The sequence below is a fragment of the Gymnodraco acuticeps genome, unplaced genomic scaffold, assembly GCF_902827175.1.
Source record: "Gymnodraco acuticeps unplaced genomic scaffold, fGymAcu1.1, whole genome shotgun sequence".
Lineage (NCBI taxonomy): Eukaryota > Metazoa > Chordata > Actinopteri > Perciformes > Bathydraconidae > Gymnodraco > Gymnodraco acuticeps.
Window position 1 is genome coordinate 5,140,382 of NW_022990042.1, and position 21,240 is coordinate 5,161,621.

The following is a 21,240-nucleotide window of genomic DNA, read 5'->3' on the forward strand; positions in this document are numbered from 1 at the left end:
TCCTCACCCTATTCACACTCCCTTGATTCCTTCAGCTCCTCTGTTTCTCATATTAAAGATACATGTAAAGATGGATATGTTGCTTTAACATCTCCCTGCGGAAGTAGAGCTCAACTGTGATTTATGTAACCCGTTATGTCTTTTTGAATATTAGCTGAGCCCTAAGAGAAACAAATCTAAAGTGGAGGATAGCTGAGGTCGACCACTCTTCAGCGTTACTGGTCCTGCAGTTTTGTCACATGTGTTCAGCACAGCAGGCAGGACTTTCTTCTTCTCTTCTATTCTCTTCTCTTCTCCTGCAGGCTTTGTTATATGAAAGACATGTCAAGCACACAGGTCGCGTCAAATGGAACACGGTGGAAATGTTAATTGTTTTCTTTATTAGAGCTGAGAATGTAAGAAAGAAAATGTGAGCTGCTGAGATCCATGGGAAAAAACGTACTTCAAAGGCTGGCTGCCGTGTTCAGTCAGCACTATGCGAAGTTGTCGAAGCGAGCTGGTCGGTCAGCAGCGATCCATTCTGTCAGCAAATCTCACCTTATTGTTGTTAGCTAGCACTTGTGTATGTCACGTTGAAGTGCAGTAAACCTACTTCAAGAAAAGGGAGCGAAAAAAAAGGCCTCAATAATAATAACTATTGCTCACAAGTCGATGTGTGAACTCCTCTGAGAGTGAAGCTTCAAGAAACGGCACATGAAAGAACATTCTGTCCTATCACACCTTACGCAACTACTGTCACCTTACGATACAATATCCACCCCCCCCATCTCCCACTGTCACCCTCACCTGAGCCAGAAGAGGCGAGGGCTCACCATCGTTCATGTTGAGCTCATATCCTTTCATCTCCTCATGTCGTTTCCTTTAATCTCCTGCAGGGAATGGCTTCCTCTGCGCGTTCCAAAGGGGAGCACAAGCAGAGAGTGTTCTTGACGGTCTCTTTCGGCGGGATCAAGATTTACTGTGAAAGATCAGGGGTGAGTAGCATGTCAGCGAGGCCCTCGCCAGCTGCCGTACTGTGATCCTACAGTGTAGGACATCCAGAGGGCAGACGCTCGCACGCTTCAGTGCACAGCGGTTGCCAACCGACGCCATCTTGTCAGCCCGGTTGACTTATTGCTCCCACTGAAGTACCTGTGTGGAGGGAGGAGGATTCACAAGGTTGTGCTGAAATAAAAACAATTGCATATGTATTCCAAATTCCTGTCCAAATATCAATGCGGAATGTCCACATAACATTTTGCTCTTTAACTCCTAAAGATTGAACTAAGAGCTGTAACTAATTGATTAGACGACAGAGGGAAACATAATCGGTAATGCTTATGCTGATAGATTTATTGTTTAGGTCATTTTGTATACAAAAAAATGATGTTGAGCCTCTGAAATGTGGAGGTAGTTTAATTGCTTTGTTTTATTTCATATCAAAGTGAGTCTGACAAAACAAGAAATACAAAGACTTTAAAGAAACTTGTATGGACATTTTTCACTGTTTTTTGACATTTAATGGACCGGACAAATAACAGATTCCTAGAAAATATTCTGCAGATGTATGAAAATGAATGTTAGTTTGAGACACAATTGAACTTGACAGCTTTACACTGCAGGTCTTGTATTTGATATTTAACCCTAAGTAAACTGGGTTAACCCATTAGATCTAAGGTCTACTGCAGGCCCTTTACTGTAAGCTCTGTCAGGCCCTGTCTGCTTGCTAATGATAGCGCAGTGAGCAATGTTACGGTGATGTTATGAGATGGGCTGTTTCCGCCTCCGTACTGGCCTCCATCCCCCTGGCGGGCTCCGAGGCCTGCTGTTCGATTACAGGATGATCGAGGGGGCCCGGCTCTCCCCTATCCTGGGGCGTAGCGTTGGCTGGATAGGCCCACTATGCTCATCAGCGCTAACCGATAATTAGCACTCAGTTCCACCCCTTAATGATCATTGCCGCTAATGCTAATTACACCACGGCTCCACCTCAGCTGTCGTTACAGCTAAACTGATAATTACGCAACAGCGTTTGTCCCATGGCTGCGACCCCCCGCCACATCACCAACCATCTACCCCCCCCCCCCCAAAAAAAAACCCACACATCTCTGATAACATCTTCTTTCACTGTTAATGAAAAAGAACATTAAGCCCTGCGCCACCACCAAATAGCTCACCAGCTTTCTGACAAGCTCATTTGTTGTTTTGGAAAATGCCCCCTAATGCTCCTCATTTTATTTACTGATTACCGGCAGTAAATAACACTAGTCCACACTTAATATCCCTCTTGAGCTATTATGGGGGAACGGGGATCAGCAGTGTCAGCAACACTGTGATGGAAATACTTTATGTAAAGCTGACTTGATTCTGTGCTGAATCCAGTAGACTAGTCGTATTAGTTTTGTATTTTACATTAATCTGAGGCGTTACCAGCGACGCTCCCCGCTGAAAAACGGCTAATTTTCGAATGAAAGCTCCTCCCCAGTGCCTAAGCTTATCTCTGCTAATAGAGGAACTGCAAGTGGGTGTGCCTGAATGACAGCTGAATTACTGCGTGTGTATATCTGGGTGTGTGTTTATGTTTTGCGAGGTTTCTTATACAAAAAAGTCATTGTTTCCTGATTTTGGATATCAGAGCGTCTCAAAACCTGCTTATATAAGAGAGTATACAGAAGTAAGGAAGTCCAAGAGATTTGACATAATCTGACATAAAGCACAGCACAAACATCATGTGACTGGATTATACATTGAATATTAACCATAGTGCCTATAGAGTACTGTGTAATATAGATTGGAACACCCTTGAGTCTCTCCTCCCTCTGTGTTGGTTGCGTTTGGCTCCACAATATGCAACGATGTTTAAAGTAGGTCTGACCTACTTTCCCTGCCAACACAGTGTACAGTACTCGTAAAACACTATTTAAAAATGGAACAAGACATGCTTTTGCATCTTTAAGTGGAGCAAGATTGTCAGATTTTCCGTTTTCATCAAGCCAATGTGGTCCTTTCTGTAACCCTTCACGTGTGCCATGTAGGTGCTCATGCATCACCACTCAGTGCACGAGATCAGCTACATCGCCAAGGACACCAGGGACCACCGGGCCTTTGGCTATGTCTGCGGGAAGGAGAGCCACCACAAGTTTGTGGCCATCAAGACGGCACAGTCGGTATGACATTTTCTGTTTTTAGGTTACTTTAGGTTAGGTCAAGTCTCAAGCAATAATAGACCAGAGCCAACATCTTCATATTCTGCACTTACATCATCGGGTCATGTAAGTGACATGTCTGACAAAAATGATATACATTATAGAAATGAAAAATCTCAAAGGTCACTCAGCATATGAATTATATTAATTTATTGATGATTATAACACAGTTAATTCAAGTTCTTGTCACCTCAGTATTTTTTTTTGTGGCTGAACTTTTTTAGGTTAGGTGTCTGATTGAAATAATTCTATAAATACATTACACATTTGTTTATTATAAAGGCTAATTGAATTGATGATACCTATGAATTAACTCCTTGTTACCTTAGGATTCTGTTTAAGGGTTAGCTGCCTATAATACAAAATATCACAAAGGATAATCCCCATTATAAATAATAATAATTAATTGAGGTTAAATGAAGTCAAGCAGTTAGATTGTTTGTCACCTCAGAATTGTGTTCAGGGTTTACTATTTGTACATAAGTTGTCTGACTGAAATAAATAAATAATGTTTTAATCACAAAGGTCACCAGAAGAGGATAACACAGTTAAATCAAATCCTTATCATCTCAGAATGTTGAAACTATTTTACCCTTAGAGTTTTTTCTAGTTGTATTACTAAAGCTTTTAAAGTATTTCAGCAAACAAGTTAATTATCTTCCTGCCTTGTTCATTTTCACCCAGATCTTCTGGACCATTTTAAAACTCCTCTACCTCTGTTTCTCACTGCTTTCCTCCACATGTCCATCTTTCAAAACACTGCACTTCATTCACCTTGATCTCTCTGAAAAAACTATTCTTTATTTCCTCAAATTTTTATTTAATTGCCCATTTCCTTTCCTTTCTCACTTCCCTCTTGTTAATATTCGTACATCCCCGTTTTCCTCTTCCCCCAGGCGGAGCCTCTCATCATCGACCTGCGCGACCTCTTCACGCTCATCTACGACATTAAACAGCGGGAGGAGATGGAGAAGAAAGCGCAGAAGGACAAACAGTGTGAGCAGGCAGTCTACCAGGTAGGACATGTTTTTTTTCTCAGTTTCATTTCCCACTCGGAGGCGAGATCACACATTACATCTCGGCCAGCAATTCATTCACACAACAGAAATCTTCCTCTGAAGTGCATCCCAGACTGTGTTTGTATGCACCATTGATTTCTATATTGAATATCTAAATATAATGGAAATGCAACAGGTTTGTTTTATTGGAGTCAGGTACTGTATGTGTGACAGGAAACGCATGTGTGTTGTTATGCTCGCTTGCAGGAAAGGACACATCAAATGTATTTTTTGTTACCCGTTCTTCCTCCATTTCCTTTCTAATGACTTTCTAAATTGGGCTGCACTGTCTCACTGTTTTAAAAAACCAAAACGTGTCATCTGCCTTGTATCCCACCCCTGCACAGACCATCCTGGAGGACGAAGTGGACGACCCAGTTTACCAGGTAGGTCCAGTGGCACACAGCGCAGCGACCAAACACTGCTGACTGTGATGCTTTCTAGCTGTTTTTCACTCTTAAAGCTTTGAATTTTACAAGAAAACTCAATTTAAATATCTCCTCCAGTCACTGATCTGCTTGAATTAATGATTCATGATATTCCACCATTCCAGTAATACACTGAAGACCATCCTATGGACAGTTTTGTTCAACCATTCAACTCCCATTTGCCAGTGCAGTGTTGTAAAACCATATTTTTTCAGTTGATCTGTGTTCCAAAGACATGCCCACCCCCCAACAGACTGGTTGTTACCCCCTCCCCTTCTTTATAGCCTTGTGTATTTATTTGCCTGACATGTTTTCTTTTTTTCTGTTTGCTCACACTGAATACAGACAACACTAACTCTTACTCTGAATGCTATGTTCAGTGGTACGTCCAGCCACCCCCTAGAAGTGTGTTTTGCATAAAGTCATTCCATGTGCAGCTTTGGATTATGTTGATGTTGGTTGACAAAACTCCACACTGTGGCCAGAATCTTAAAGGAGCACTTTGACATTTTGGGAAATTCACTTTATACTTTCTTGCCGCCGATACGGTTGGATACAATTCATTTTATTCACAAATACAAGTACAATCATAAGACATAATGGGGATATGTAAAATGGGACAAACCAATACACTATTCTAAGCTTTTAGAAAAGGATCCCATCAAACTAAAGAAAGAGTATTTACAGTATATATATATAACACATTTAGAATTGGAGAGACTTCATTTAATATACAGAAACATTACAAGCTAAAAACACCTACAGTAACATTGACCAAATACCCTCAAACTGTATCAGCAGTCAAAACATTAGATTTCAATCTTCAATTTTGACATATTTGGTCAAATGTGCTTAACTGCACTAAAATCAAGCTACGGTGTTAACTTTAGCATTGATTTCGTTTTTTGTCATAAACTATAGTCTCTTTTTTGTCATGTTTTTTTCATTTTGGTATCTCCCAAGCATTTTCAAGCTACAGCTGTTGCCATTTTTGTTGTGTACAGTTACCATGGTTACAGGGGTTTGTATTATCTTTCTCAAGGTTAGAGGTGAAGGACATGTTTGTGCAAACACAGTGTCCATGTTAACTCTGTTACAGGTGGGGTAGGTAATTCACTTCAGAAACACTTTTTGTTATATTCCATGGAATGCTCTTAACATCCCGATAGCAATGAATACATTAAATGCTTTGACAATAAATACATAAAAAAACGTCATCTGTGGAAGCTGTGGCGCTGTAAAAATCACAACCCGGCTAAAATAACTGGATGGCCTACCTGCCTGTCAGCCTTCCATCTCGTGCACAAATTTATCTCGTGCCCTCATTGGTCATGTGCGCGTTCGTGTGTGTTGGAGGAGGGGCTCTGTAAGGAAGTGGCAGATTTTTTTCGGCTGCGTACTTTCAAATGTTAGCGCACTCGAGCTGGTTTCTCCATTCTTACCCACCCTACCTTTAAGTCATGTTGACAGAAAACAGACTCTCCTCAGTAAATCAATTTATCATTTACAAACGCTGGCTGATTGAACAGGAGGCTCACCTTGCATTAGCATTCAAACAAGCATTAGTTCTGAAGCTAGATTCCACCACTTCTTTTAAGTGCTGTGGTTCTCATTCATAACACTCCGTTCGATGTCTCACTATGGGATGCGCCTCATCGCGGAGCAAACAGAAGCATCAATCTCATTACGCCAATCCTGATTGGCTGGTGATCTTGACGTCAGCGTCAGGGAATCACCCCCTATAAGTAGCTTGCGCCACGACGCATGCATCATTCAAACACCTCTTCTCGCTTCAGAGCACATCTCTATAGTAGCCGGACAAGCTTAACGGTCCACAGACTGAACCCAAATATAACCATTTCGGTCGACGGGCGCTCGCCGGCTACTCCTTCTGCTTCGCAAGAAGACGGTAATACTAACGCCAGTTAGTATTAAAATCGACCTCGCCGTTCTTTCCCCGGAAAGTAAGGTAAGGTTTTGATTTTTCTCAAGCTAGCTACGCACCCGTTGCTAGCTAGCTTCCCCTTACTACCGACACCACGGTAGCGAGGACGCTTTTCTTTTTCTCTCTCACGGAGGAGAAAAGGATTAGAAGTATATTGACACACCAGTCAATATTCTTTGAGAACAAAGGACCCACACCGTCCCCTTTTTCTCCGGATTAACGACGGGTTGGTAACACTTTTTCTCTCAACGACGTACCTGTTACGAGCGGGTCCTCTCCACGCCACGAGGCAAACAAGATGGACGCCTCTCCCCCTCACACCAGAGGAGTCAGGGACTCGAAGGCTCGGTCATGCGGCTGCGGGTTGAAGATAGCAGGCACAGACTCACACCAGGTCTGCCCGTCCTGCCTCGGGCTGAAACACGCCCAGGAGGCTATCGACAACCCCGGCTCGTGCGGGCATTGCGCCCTTTTCACCCGAAAGAGCCTCCACCGACGGCTAGCACACCAAGCTAGCTTGTTGGAACAGGACTCCCTCATGTCCACTGATTCGCCGTTTGGCAATCAAGACACGGGGGCGTCTGCTGCAGAGACTGAGCCCCTCACTATGTCGGTCTGGGGCTCACTAACAGCGGCAGCTGCGGAACCGGGATCCCACGCCGTGTCAGGCCGGGACCCGGTGGCGGCAAGAGACGCGGGAACGGAGCCCCACGCCTCACCAGGCGGGAGCTCCCGGCGAGACCTCACCATGGTCTCACCCGCGGGGAATGTCCTGGAATTAGACTACATGGGGGACAAAGAGGACACCTCTGAGTCCTTCCTGTCTGATTCGGATGAGCAAGAAGAATATATCTTCATGTCATCGGCTCAAACGGCAAAGCCGGGAGCGATGGCTGCTCTCCCGGGCGATAGCACACCAGCTTCGCCCTGTCTGAGCAGGGACCTGCAGGCCGCGTGTCAGCGCGCTGCGTCCAGGCTAGACATCCCGTGGCCCGAAAGGGCCAAGGAGACCGCCAGGGCTCTGAACGTTTCCTCACTGCTAACCGCATACCAAGCGGAGCTCTGTGAGGATATGTCGAGTAATCCTGGACCGGCCGTTCTGGACGAGTTGGCCGCGGTCACAGACATTTGTCTCCGTGTCCAACGCTGCGCCGTCCAGGCCACGGGCAAAACAATGGGGATCATGGTGGTGCAGGAAAGAGCTACAGTAGATGGCTCAACCTCACCAATCTCCCAGACCGGGAAAAGGAGGATGTGCTTGACATGCCCATCGTTCCCGAGGGGATTTTCGGCTCCGCTCTTGCCTCCATGCAAAGCAGATGCGAGTCGAAAAAGAAGGAGGACGAGGCCCTCCACCTCTGCCTCCTTCGAAGGGCCCAGCCGCTGCCTTCGCAGCGGCAGCCCTTCGTCCAAGCTGCGAACCCTGCTCGGTTAAAAATACCGAAAGCGCAGAGGTCGCAGTCCGCCCCGAGTCCCCAGCCCAGGCAGGGGACGAGGGCGAGCTGGCCTAGAAAATCTCCGGTTCCGGCTGCAGCCCAGGCGCAGCCAACCCAGAATTTCGGCCAGCAGTCGAGGAAGAAGAAGCGAGCGGCGCGACAGCCCCTCCTTCTCCCCTCTGTGACAGAGCTGGAAGTCTACGGTTCCCCAGCTCTAAATGTGTTCCCGCCGCCTCGAGAGATGCCTCAACACCATCCTCAAGTCCGCATAAACACATGTCACACACTTATTGATTTTTCTGTCACAAATCATTTTCCGCTGACGCATCCAGGCTTCGAGCCAAGGGCGCAGCTCGGAAAAATGAAAAGAAAAACAATAAACAGTCCGTCAACTGTTCCCCTTCTGAGAGCAGCTACGGCCTCTCTCAAAGGGCGGACAATTGATGGGTCTGTGAAGGCACCACCGTCACGCGCATGCACAGTGCCGACTGGGGCTGTAAAGGCACCACCGTCACGCGCATGCGCAGTGCCGGCTGGGGTCGTGAAGACACCACCATCACGGGCATGCGCAGTGCCGGCTGGAGATGTAAAGGCACCACCGTCACGCGCATGCGCAGTGCCGGCTGGAGCCGTAAGGGCACCACCGCCACACGCATGCGCTGTGTCGGTGGGGATTGTCGAAATGGGGCACCACAGTGCTCAGACACTGGAGGGCCCCATAACACAACAAATAGAGACTCAGAGGGGAAGAGACGTGACATCTAAGCTGGCTCTAAGGAGCATACAGCGGGAGATGCTCACGACATCTGCTTGGGTTTCTCAAGACGGTTACACGGAGCTACAGACTCCAAATCACCGTCACCCCCCCTCGCCTCTCGGGCTATCTGTATTCACAAGCCCGGGGGGAGTCAACCCATATTCTGGAGAGAGAGATTCTCTCTCTCCTAGAAAGGAGGGTTTTATCTATAATGCCCGCCGAGCAGAGTCAGATTACGCAGACAAATGTCCTCGTAAAGCACCTGCTCAACATGGGTCTCATAATAAAACCAAACCCCGCGCGCCACGGCGTGTGGAGAGTATTGGTTATTATGAAATGCGTAGTGGCACTACGCCACTGGCCGCACCCGACTTTTCTAGTACGGGGCGCGCCTACGGGTGCCGTCCTTTCACGGAAGGTGGCCACCACGGACGCATGTCTGACAGGCTGATAGGGTAGTTACGAAGGTCGCCCGGTGAGGGGTCTCTGGAGCAGAGACCTCCAGCGGGCGCACGTAAATCACCCGGAGCTTTTAGCGGTGTTCCCCACCATAAAACGCTCTCTGCCTTCTCTCAGAGGACACCATGTCCTCGTGAGGACAGACAACACGACCACAGTATCGTGTATGAACCGCCAAGGGAGGTTGCGTTGTCTCCAGTCACACACACTGGCACACAAACTTATCCCTTGGAGCGGCAGACGTCTCCTCTCTCTGAGAGTGACGCATGTACCAGGAGTGATGAACCTCGGGACAGAACTACTGTCCAGAGGTGCACCACTCTATGCAGACTGGACTCCACATCCAAGGATCGTGAGTCCGCTATGGGTGCGTTACGGCAGAGCCGCGTTAAATCTGTTCGCATAAAGAGAAAATGCTCAATGACAGCTGTTCTCTTTAATGCACGATTTACACGCACCGTTAGGCGTGGACGCACTCGTACACGATTGACCTCCGGGTCTTCTGTACGCGTTCCCACCCCTGTCTCTGATACCCCCAACTCTGGCCAGAGTGAAGGAGCAACGCCACACACTTATCCTGATGGCTCCGCCTTAGCCCGCAACGTACGGGCTGGCGGAGATATATCGGCTGTTGTGCGGGCAGCCATGGCAGCCCCCTCTACGCAGGGACAGATTGTCTCAGGCGGGGGGGGCGATCCTTCATCCACGCCCAGAGCGCGGGGCACTATGGGCCTGACCCGTGAGTGGTACAATCTGAATACAGTGGGACTCCCTCAGAAGGTGATAAACACTATTCAGAGTGCGAGAGCTTCCTCCACCAGGTCTCTTTATGACTGTAAGTGGAGGGTGTTTGAGGAGTGGTGCCTTCAAGAAGCACACATCTCCTTTCAATGTCCTGTCGGGGTGATTTTATCATTTCTACAGGACTTGATCGATAAACACAGAGCTTTCTCCACGATCAAGGTGTACCTGGCTGCTATTGCTGCATGCCATGTGGGCTTTGAGGGTAAGACGGCTAGCCAACATCCTTTGGTCTGCCGTTTTATGAAGGGAGCTCGCAGGCTCCTCCCTGTCTCCAGGTCACTGGTGCCCTTATGGGACTTGGCAGTGGTTTTGAATGGGCTCAGAATGACCCCATTTGAACCCCTGGAAGGAGCTGACATGAAACATCTGTCACTCAAGACAGTGCTGTTACTGGCCCTGGCATCCGCCAAACGGGTCAGTGATATTCATGCGCTGTCTGTACATCCTTCATGCACTCAGTTCGCCCCAGGGCAAACGAGAGTGTTGTTGAAGCCCAACCCTGCCTTTACACCAAAGGTGGTTGGTTTGTGTACCCCAATTGACATTGAGGCATTTCCTCCGCCGCTGGTTTCCTCCGGGGAACAGAAGCAGGATCTGTTGTGTCCAGTCCGTGCTTTACGCACATATATGGACAGATCAAAGGAGCTTCGTCTTAATGACCAACTCTTTGTGTCCTGGGCTAACCCTCACAAGGGCAAGCCTGTTACTAAGCAACGGCTCTCCCACTGGATTGTGGAAGCAATTGCTTTGGCCTATACGAGTCAGAGTTTGCAAGCACCTTCGGGTCTGCGGGCTCACTCGACTCGGGGCCTGGCTACATCCTGGGCTTTGTTCAAGGGTGTTTCCATCCAAGACATCTGTGCAGCGGCGAGCTGGTCCTCGCCGCTCACTTTTGTCCGCTTTTACAGGCTAGACGTCTCCGCTCCAAGCGTGGCCCGAGCAGTGCTGGGCACCTTGTTGAGTTGGGACTCTACCTGTTAAGGTTCTGTTTGGTTGGTGATTTTCGAGATAAGCTCGTCTGGCAATACGGGAGCTACAATTTCCCATAGTGAGACATCGAACGGAGTGTTATGAATGAGAACTATATGTTACTTACGTAACCCCAGTTCTCAGAGTAACATGAAGTGAGATGTCTCACCAGACGGCCCTCCTTGCTATGGTGAAGCGAGAAGAGGTGCTTATTTTGAATGATGCATGCGTCGTGGCGCAAGCTACTTATAGGGGGTGATTCCCTGACGCTGACGTCAAGATCACCAGCCAATCAGGATTGGCGTAATGAGATTGATGCTTCTGTTTGCTCCGCGATGAGGCGCATCCCATAGTGAGACATCTCACTTCATGTTACTCTGAGAACTGGGGTTACGTAAGTAACCTATAGTTTTCTGCGTTTAGATCCAGCAGAGAAGCTCAACAGTTACGTAGCGTTGGGGTATTAATATAGCATCTTGAGGAAATTTAAGAGAGTTGACACCCTTCCTAGAACCTTCTCATTCCTTCCAACATGAAATACACCCAATTTAAAGTAACGTAAACATGTAATTCTCCACACAATGTTACTACTTTAAACACAAATCTGTGTGCTGCCTGCATGTTTTTGTAGTCCGGCTCAACTTTTTTGAGGCACTTCTTGTCTAATTTTCACTTCATTGTAGAATAATTTAGCCCATAAATCTGTTTTTTCAAGACCTGAAAGCGTCAAGGAACATTTTGACAGAGACATCATATTCCTGGTTGAAAATACTTCTAGCTGAAGATGGCAGTGCAACAGCTATAATTCTGCACAGGAGATTTGTTTGTGCAGTGGAGGATACTATTATAATCAGAAGCTAGGCTATGTGTGTGATTCTGCTTACGTAGCAGGTTGTTTACAATGACTTCTGTTCATCAACCAATCATTAGCTCATTTGTCTGTCTTTCATGTTGTCTTTTAGTTTCTATTTGTTGACAAAAAAGTACTTTTTCTTTTCAATAGTTACTCTTCATAGTGTTTTTTATTCACAATTAGACAGTGTCCTTTGTTTCCAGTCATAATGCTAAGCTAACAAAGCTAATCCATTGCTAGCCCCAGCTACACATTTATCATACAGATATAAAAATGGTATCCATCTTCTCGTCAAAAAAGTGAACAAACATATTTCCCAAAATGTCAAAAAAAATGTTTTATTTGAGATCCTTCGAGACTTTTTTATAAATACATATATTAAGAGGAGACACTGACCAAAGTGAGACTTCACTCATGGATCTCAAGTTGAATATTCTGACCTCTCAAAGAGGTGGGGCATCATATCATTGATGTTAAAAGAAGACCTCTAGCTTAAACCTCCACATTGCCTTGAACTACTGCCTGACCTATTATACTTGTGCTCTTTCCTCTTCCCACCTCAATCTTTTTTTCTTTTTCTCCACTTCCCCTCCAACCCCATTCACCGCCTTTTTGTATTCGCTATTCCATTTCACTCCCTGCCCGACGCCATTCTCGCTCCCCTGTGCTATCATTTATTCTCGTCATGTATCACTCCCTCGTTGTATCTCTGTTTTATATGCCAACCTCTCTCTCTGTCTTCCCATCTCATTGTTCTCTGCACCTCTACGCCTTGCCCACTACTTCTGTTCTATAGTACATAGTGTTTGAGGCTGGACACGAACCCCTCCGTGGCCACCAGTCAGAGGAGAGCGTTTATCAGGTACAAAGACAAGCATTGCCCCCCTTTTCTTCTCCCTTTTCATACCCTGTGATATCATATTATGGTAACAGTACTAACATGACTGTAAAGCACCTTTCCTAAAGAAGTTACAAAGGGCACGTTGTTTTGGGAGAAAAGGTTTTCTGAGGATTCAGTAGAAGGTCAAACTAGGGTTTCAGTTTTTAACATGGCTGAAGATAAAACACCATCTAAGAAAGAAGCGAATACAGCTAGGATCTATTAAAAGGGTTATATTCATGTTCAAGTTACAACTGGTAGCATTAAGGTTAAATCAACACTAACCATGGGAACAAATGCATTGCATTCCATGTGGCTTCTTCACAATAAAAGCCTCTGTTTCGCCAGTTAGTCACAGCAGAAGGATATTTTTATTTTATTAGCATTAGCAGTAACTCAATACAGCTCTGAGCAATGTAATGAGAGCATACACTAAACAGTGAGGTTATCAACAAATAAAATGACATGCGTGCATCGTCACTTTGCATAAGAAGGCCATTTGAATCCAGCATGGGATTGGCGGTCTCCGCCCACTACCAATGAAAACTCCAACAAAGAAAATGTTAATACTTTCAAAGGCATGGCAAGAATTATGGCTTTTGGTTTGATTTGAGGAAAATCTTTAGGATTATATATTTAGAGATAATAAAAATAAGCAGTTTACGTTAAAAGTACCAAAGAGAGTTAGGGCCAGTCTTCAGAATCGGCGTAGGAAGATTTTTATATACATTTGAATCTCGAGAAATAAATCAAACCAGATTATACCTGCTAAGAATTATGTGTTTATTCTCAAGATTTCAACACTTATTTCAACATTTAAACTATCCATTTTTAAAAACTAATTCTGACATTTTGATTTGAATCAAACTCATTTGTTTCCTTTATGCCTGACCCTAACACTCTTTGGTATAAAACATTTCTCACGTAGCGTTTAAAACATCTAAAGAAGAGTCAAGGTCAGTTGTTCAGTCTGGATAGTTCACCCAAAGCCTTTAATATCTCCAACACTTTGACCTTTTGGCTTTGGACCAAATGAAGGACTAGCAAGGACTCCGGAGACCTGTGGTATGGTTTAATCCTACCCTCCTCCCTCCCTTTCTCTCCCTCTCTCCCTCCTCCTCCGCCTCTTTTTGCCTCTCTGTATCTTGCGTTCCTCTGAAGATGAAAGATGCAGAGAAGGAGATTAATCACTTGCCATTTGATCTCAGAATGAAACAAGATCAATAGGCTTGAGGAAAACGTAAGGAAAAGTTGAGGGAGCGATGGGGAGACAGGCAGCGGGGATAAGAGCAACAGATAGTCTGAATAAATGTGAGAGAAATATCCAAAGGAGGCCAGAGCCGAGGCGTTTTGATATCGTCAGATGAACCAGTTGAGACATACTGTTGCAGAATAACAATAGGCTTTTTTTAACACTCCCAGAACCAGCTCGCACCGTCTCTAGCAATGTTTGCAATCAATATTGATTTAAGTAGAATTGATTTAACGAAACAGCTGTAGAATTAGCATAATCCCATTGCTCGAAAAGATAAAACTAAATCATAGAAAAATGGACTAAATGGAAATTGATTCAGAATGCTATTTCTCCTTCAATAGACATGTCTACTTCTTGTTTTTTAATAAACTAGCCTGTTAAAAAAGAAAACGTAAACAAACGGCTGTTGCTCTGTTTCTTACGGATGAATCGACCTCCAATCCAATGCAGGTCCCAAGCAGTCAGCAGAAGGACGGGATCTATGATGTCCCAAAGCGCCATTTCATGACTGTAGGTGTTTTTTTGTTTTGTTTATTATTTGTTTCTTTACTCTTCTTCTTGCAAACCTCTCTTTAACATCCTCTTGGAGGAAGCGCCTCAAGCCCCTCTTGACGGTGCCCATTGGTAATGTCAAAAACACATTTTCCAAGCCTAGAATGACTCTGACTGTGGTGATGATGAAACAAATTTCCATTGGTCATGCCCAGCCTGTCTCAAGAGATAGGACAAATTGATTGGTCAGCCAAAGTCGGACATGTCGACAATTTCACAGGACGTTAAAGACGCCGGCTACGCATCCTAAATCCAATCCTGACTATGACGCATGTCCAACCAGATGGTTGAGACACAATCAGTTTGTTTTGAGGCCCACCGATCAGATAAATAAAGGGGGGGCTGTTCCGTCCTTCCTCGGAGGATGAGGTGGAGAGGTTTGTAGTTTGGGTTGGTGTTGGTTTGAGCTGCATGCAGTACAATCTAACACTCATTAAAGCTGTACCTGAAAAACAATATACGGAAAACAGACCCAAAAGCATTCCCCCCCCCCCCTTTTCATCAAAATGAAAGTATATCTCATCTCATCCTGCTAGGTTTTATGAGTTCTTCACCACCACGCTATTACATCCCTCAAATCGCTTGTACAAACATTCATTCAGGCCTATTTCGCCCCAACGTTCACTGGGAGACAATTTCCCCACAACTTTTGAAAACAGCCCCAGCAAAGTGCTTCTGTGCTCTCCGCTGTTTGTACGCTCAACGCTCAGCATATCAAATAGATAAACTTCCCCGGCCCCCGCGCTATCTCACCCAAACAGCCCATGCCGGTATAAGTAGCAGCGCTTCCATATCTCTAAGTGTTACTGCTTGTCTGTTCATTCAGTTGGAGCTTTTTGAGAGCCTCCGTGCACCCCTGATGTGTGTCGGTGCCTGCAGGGAGAGACATCTGTGTACGCTGTTTACCTTTTCCCCAAATTCAGACTCATTCTGTGACCCTGAATGGTTCCAAAGTGCCGTGCAAACTGTGCAACGCGCCATGTCCCGGCTTATTCAAGGAGGACATAAACACTCTGTTAGCAGCAGCACTGATTGCTGCTATCCTCCCTTTTTTTCTTTCTTTGATTTAAATATGTGTGTGTATCAGTTTCTTTGCAGCATGCAAGTCCTGTGTGTTTTTGTGCTTCTTTACGGTGATTCATTGTCTGCTTGTGCATGGCCCCAGAGACATTTCATGCAACTTAGCCATTCCATAGTCTCTTCCATAACCGCGTCCCCCCTCTCCTTTTTAAGTAGTGCGAGTGGAGGACATGGGGGGACTAGAGCGTCTGCCCACAGGGTGAGGTGGCCTCATTGTCTCGGTCGGGTGGTTCCAGGAGCTTCTTCTTTTCATTTATGTGATGAAATAAACACACTCTGTGTATGTATCTGCTCCCGGAGAAGAATCAGCATGATAAAGCAGCCCAGGCTCTCACGGGGGCCCCGCGTCTTGATTGGCAGACATAAGAATATCTAATCAGAGTCTGTTTTATGGGACTGAATAGCCTTTTACCCACTCAATTATAGCGAGCCATGAAAGATTCATTTTAGATCCATTTTCTGATAAGGGAACGAGGGGATAGTTGTTTCTTGCCATCCACAGCACAAACCGCCTTTGTGAATAGATTTCACTCCCCACTCCTACCCACCCATGCAACCACCATACCCTATCTGGAGACAAATTCAAGGTTTCATGAGTGTGCAAATCTCATTGTCCGGATGTATCACTGGACTTTTTCTTTCTTTTGGCCCCTCTGTTCCACTCGCAGAACATCAACCACTTTGATCTTTTCGGCGACATGTCCACCCCTCCCTCGGTAAGTACTGAAACCAAACCCCGGTTGTGTAATGGAAACATGTTTATGGAATTCATTTTATCTGTGACATTAGGTCATTTAATTAGGACTGTCGCAGAGATCTAAATCACCCGACATAACGATAAGTGAGATAAAGATGAATGTGCAGCCCAGTGACTTTTAGGTGACTTTGACAGAAGTGACATCTGTCTGTGTGTGTGTGTGTGTGTGTGTGTGTGTGTGTGTGTGTGTGTGTGTGTGTGTGTGTGTGTGTGTGTGTGTGAGTGTGTGTGTGTGTGTGTGGTGTGTGTGTGTGTGTGTGTGTGTGTGTGTGTGTGTGTGTGTGTGTGTGTGTGTGTGTGTGTGTGTGTGTGTGTGTGTGTGTGTGTGTGTGTGTGTGTGTGTGTGTGTGTGTGTGTGTGTGTGTGTGTGTGTGTGTGTGTGTGTGTGTGTGTGTGTGTGTGTGTGTGTGTGTGTGTGTGTGCGCTTCGCCTCCCAGATGCCCCCATCACCTGCCAACACACTGGACCCGAGCCGGAGCAGCCGCCAGCAGCAACATGCTGCCGAGTTGTACGCCCCCTTCAGCCCCACCTCCCTTCCATCAGGTAGCCCCCATCTCCTGAAACGTTGCATCCTTTATCACAAAACGGAACATAGGAGAGAATAAAGTGCTGGTGGGGATGTGTTTCTTTGATGTGCAGTTGGAGAAAAAACATGCTAAGATTTACTGTAGAACAGAGATACAGTAAAGCAATATCTCTTCAAGGGCAAAAACTGGTGGGTTGTGCATATTTTAGAAAAAACATTGACATTGTGGCTTCCAAAGAACGTTCAAGAACATCCCAACATCCTTCAAGAACAGCAGCCTTCTTTAATGCAGCAAACATCATCATGTCACAATGTGTCTGATAACACAGCTTATGAAGATGATTAAGACTAAGACATCTCAGATGTTTTTCTGGAAGCTTTTCAAGACAGCGTTTGCTTGCAAAGGCATTGCCATACAACAGTTAATTATATTGAACACAAATATATATTTTGATGACTGATCTCAAACTGCAAGATTCTGCAGGTTTGGTAGTCCTCCCAAAAATGTGGTCCCCAATAAAAAAAAAATGTTCTGCCACTAGGGGTCTATCAATCAAAACAGACAACAATGTTAAGTAGAATGGGATCATGGGAGGTATCAATGCAGACAGCTTCTCCCCGATAGGATTCCTTTATTTATGATCAATGTCTCTCCAATTTAGTTTGGCTGCTGCACATGTTCAACTTAGATCTAGACATCTGATGACTAACATTCTTTATGAGATTAAAAACGATCAAGGTCTAAAAAGGGTATCGTAGAGGTGGCTTGAAACTGGAAAAAAGTCAATTCATGACAGCTTCATGTAGACAACCACAAAGCAATGCATGCTCCAAGGGGATATCGCCATTACAGGCGACCAAATGAAATGAACAGATACAAATAACTCGTATTGTTAGACATAAAGTTATATATTATACCTTTAAATGTTCCCTTTTGCTACACATTTCAGCACTGAATATCTGTCGTTAGTCAAATATCAAAAGACAACATGCTGTAATTTGGAAAATCGATGTATTGAATTTTGAATCACAGGATACTAAATGTGTTCTGCGCCCATTATAATAATCTCCTCCACTTCCTCTTCCTGCCTTAATATCCTTCGATCGGTTTTCCTTCTCCCCCCTCCCCTGTCTCTCCGCTGCAGGCTATATGACCATGGGTCCGGTGCAGGCTGCGCAGTGGGCTCAGCAGCCGTACCCCGGCCAGGCCCAGACCCTGGCCTTCCCGGTGCAGGGGCCCCTCCAGGTGGCCCAGGTCCTCCCCGGGGGTCAGCCGCTCATCTGGAGCCAGGCCAACATTTTCCCGGCCACTCAGCAGCAGTGGGCGGCCATGGCGGCGTACATGCCGGCCCAGACTGTGGGCGTGGGGGGGCACGCCATAACAGCTGCCATGCTCCAAGGCCTGGTACCCATTACCACCATGTGCCCGCAAGCCTGCGACTTATCGGCCCCCTCCTCGGCCATCACCAGCCCCCAGCACACGGCCGACCCCTCCCTGCTCCACAGGCAGCTGAGCCTGGGCAGGGAGGGGCTCGGCGTGGAATCAGATGCAGGCGAGGGCCCCTCTACATCAGGAGTTGGACCTGGATTTGCGTCCGCATCGGTGAGCAGGTGTGGGACCCCGGGGCCCCTTGGCGTCCCGGACACGCTGCTCTGCAGTCAGCTGCTACCGCCTTCAGCTGCTGCCACACAGGAGGAGGAGGGCAGCTGCAGTGACCTTGATCTCTCTCGGATGACCTTGAGCCCGGGTACATCCTCGTCACCGTCTACTGAATCCCGTAAGTGCTCCTTATTATCTTAAAAATCTAACATCTTTGTGCCATTCTATGTAAACCTTATTTTAATCGTAAGCTTTATCCTGGAAGGCAATGGTACGGACTGGACTATTTGAACAGCTATTAGATCTAGCCTTTTTTGCATTCATTGTTCCAAGAGGATGCATCATGCTTACTTCGATGACCCCTGACTTTTGGGGTTTTGAATTATATTTCTCCAAAAGGGTTAGATTATTATTTCCTTTCAAATTGAATACAGTGCACCAATGTAGAGCAAGTCCACTATTGTAAAGAAGCCCTGAGGAGCAAGTGAGAAAAAAATCTGGAGGTTGATTTTTTGTTTATTTGTGAAAAAGGTGGGACAAAATGTGGCAGGACTAAAGAGTTGTTGTTAATAATAATAATAATCAATTTGATTTATAAGCGCACTTTTCATTTGCGTAAACAAAACTCAAAGTGCTTGTTGTAATCCATATTTACCTAACAACACCTAGAAACAAAGAAATAAATGGTTCAAGGCCAGAAGTAAGTAAAGAATAACAGAAAGTTAAGAAAATAAATATTACAGGCCACAACAGAGTTACACAGTGTAATGTCAGCAGGGGGGGGATTACAGAGGAAGGAAAGAGACCTTGCAGCCTGCTGCCTGACTTTAATTTTGGGAACTGTTTTCTTAAGGGGGCCTGTAACCTTTTTCAGGTTTATGTTTGTATTTTGTGCCTCCACTGTGATGCCTATGCTTTAATGTTCAGAAAGCTCCTCTCATTCTACCTCTTTTCACCCTCTGTCTGAAACCGTGATTGGTCCTGCCCCGTAGCCCATCACAGAGGAGCGCTAGTCAATAGAAGCACGATTGTTACTTAGTGATGTCATTATGTTATGGAAGTTAACAAAGGAGTCCAATGAAGGCATTTCAGGCAGAGTGTGTGTGAGAGAAACTCCCTCTGGAGGGAACTTTGGGATTTCAGCCTTTGCAGACCATTAACATGCACATAAACCTATACAACACACTAAGCATAATGGGTCCTCTTTAGACAGGAGAAAAGGGGTGGAAAGAAAGGGCGTGCACATTCATAAAGTCGTTTTTTATTTGATAGTGTGACGCATATAAGATGTCAAGTACAAAACAAACTAAAGTGGAGGGGATGACATGCGTTAAAGGTCACGATGTGGATTTGAATCAACTGCTTCTCTGTTTGTGGTTGATGCTAATATTCAGATTAGCCTTAACCAGCACACTATGGAAACTGTTAAAAAACGAAGTTGAAATATCTTCTTACTGTATTTATTGAACATCTCTCCCTTCCTCTCCTTCAGCGTCCACCCCGGCCCCTCACCAGAGCTCGTCCTCAGATTGCCCCGCCTCCCAGGCCAGTGACCCCCCCACAGATCACTCCCCTGTAGACCCAGAGGGCGCCTGCAGCAACGCCAAGGAGGAACAATCGGTAAGCCCCTCCCCCCTTGTCAATAACACATGGATTTGAAACAAGTGACCACTAATCTATTATAGTCATATGGATGATCTGTTCTCAAGTACATCTCACACAGCAAACGATTCATATGGCAACATGGGATTGATTTTACAGAAAAATGTCAAGTCAATTAAACATAAAAGGTCAAAAATGATTTAAGTGTCTTGATAAGATCGTGTATAATAAGGTGAAATCTCGGTTTGAGGTAATTACAGTCATTATCTAAATGTTTGGCTGATTTTTATGGGGGAAGTAGGAGGAAAAGGTCAACAACTTAGCATGTCACCTGCAACATTTCAACTTTGACATCCTCTTCGTCTCAGGGCTCTGATGCTGCAAGGTCGAGCTCTCCGGAGCCCAGCGGAGCTCCTGATGCTCCGCAGGATCAGACCTGTCCACAGGAAGACAGCTAGAGAACAACAGACACCCAGTGGGTATTTCATGGCCCCCTCCTCTCATGTTTGTACTCTTCAGTATCAACTACCTTCACATGGGACTCATGTCATTTTCCTGTGTTCATCCCCCCTGTTCTTTTGTCCAACAACTTCCTCCCTCTCATGTGTTCATAACATGAACTCAAGTAAAGTAAAGGCTTTATTCATATACACATTAGCAACATCTTAGTTGTTGGCAATACAAATAATAATAGTTGAAAAAGCTCTTTATTTTTCTGCCTGTGCTGCTGCACCTCTTTTCACCCTCTGTCTGAAACCAGAGCCCAGTCTGCTCTGATTGGTATGCTTGCCAACTCTGTTTTAATTGGTCAACCGCTTAGAGATGTCCTCCCCTTAGCTAGCATGTTAATGTACAAGCGTAGTCAATTAAGTTCTAGCTTAAGGTAGCATGTAGCTAATTTAGCGTCATTATTTGTATGATATCCATTGTTTTTAACTGTTTTGTGAATTAACGTTAGCATATTTAATGTCTGTAAGCCACCATATTCTCATTGAGGAAGATAACGATGTTGGAGCGCTAGCCAATAGAAGCGCGAGTATTACATATTGATGTCATTATGTTATGGAAGTAAACAAAGGAGTCTAATGGAGGCG

General features: G+C 45.5%; 1 protein-coding gene across 8 annotated transcripts in view; it reads left to right on the plus strand.

Moving 5' to 3' along the window:
• Nucleotides 1-21,240, plus strand: part of dab1b (DAB adaptor protein 1b) — a 57,130-nt gene that overhangs the window by 33,720 nt on the left and 2,170 nt on the right. Inside the window, exons 4-14 of one of the 8 annotated variants that reach the window (XM_034215236.1) lie at nt 876-974; nt 3,015-3,146; nt 4,082-4,201; nt 4,591-4,629; nt 12,691-12,756; nt 14,480-14,539; nt 16,309-16,377; nt 16,856-16,961; nt 18,090-18,722; nt 20,037-20,164; nt 20,515-20,650. In XM_034215236.1, coding sequence (XP_034071127.1) covers nt 876-974; nt 3,015-3,146; nt 4,082-4,201; nt 4,591-4,629; nt 12,691-12,756; nt 14,480-14,539; nt 16,309-16,377; nt 16,856-16,961; nt 18,090-18,722; nt 20,037-20,164; nt 20,515-20,604 — 1,542 coding nt within the window. In that variant the 3' untranslated portion in view covers nt 20,605-20,650. The remainder of the gene's footprint in view (nt 1-875; nt 975-3,014; nt 3,147-4,081; nt 4,202-4,590; nt 4,630-12,690; nt 12,757-14,479; nt 14,540-16,308; nt 16,378-16,855; nt 16,962-18,089; nt 18,723-20,036; nt 20,165-20,514; nt 20,651-21,240) is intronic. The other 7 variants (XM_034215235.1, XM_034215237.1, XM_034215239.1 and 4 more) reach the window with 7 other exon arrangements.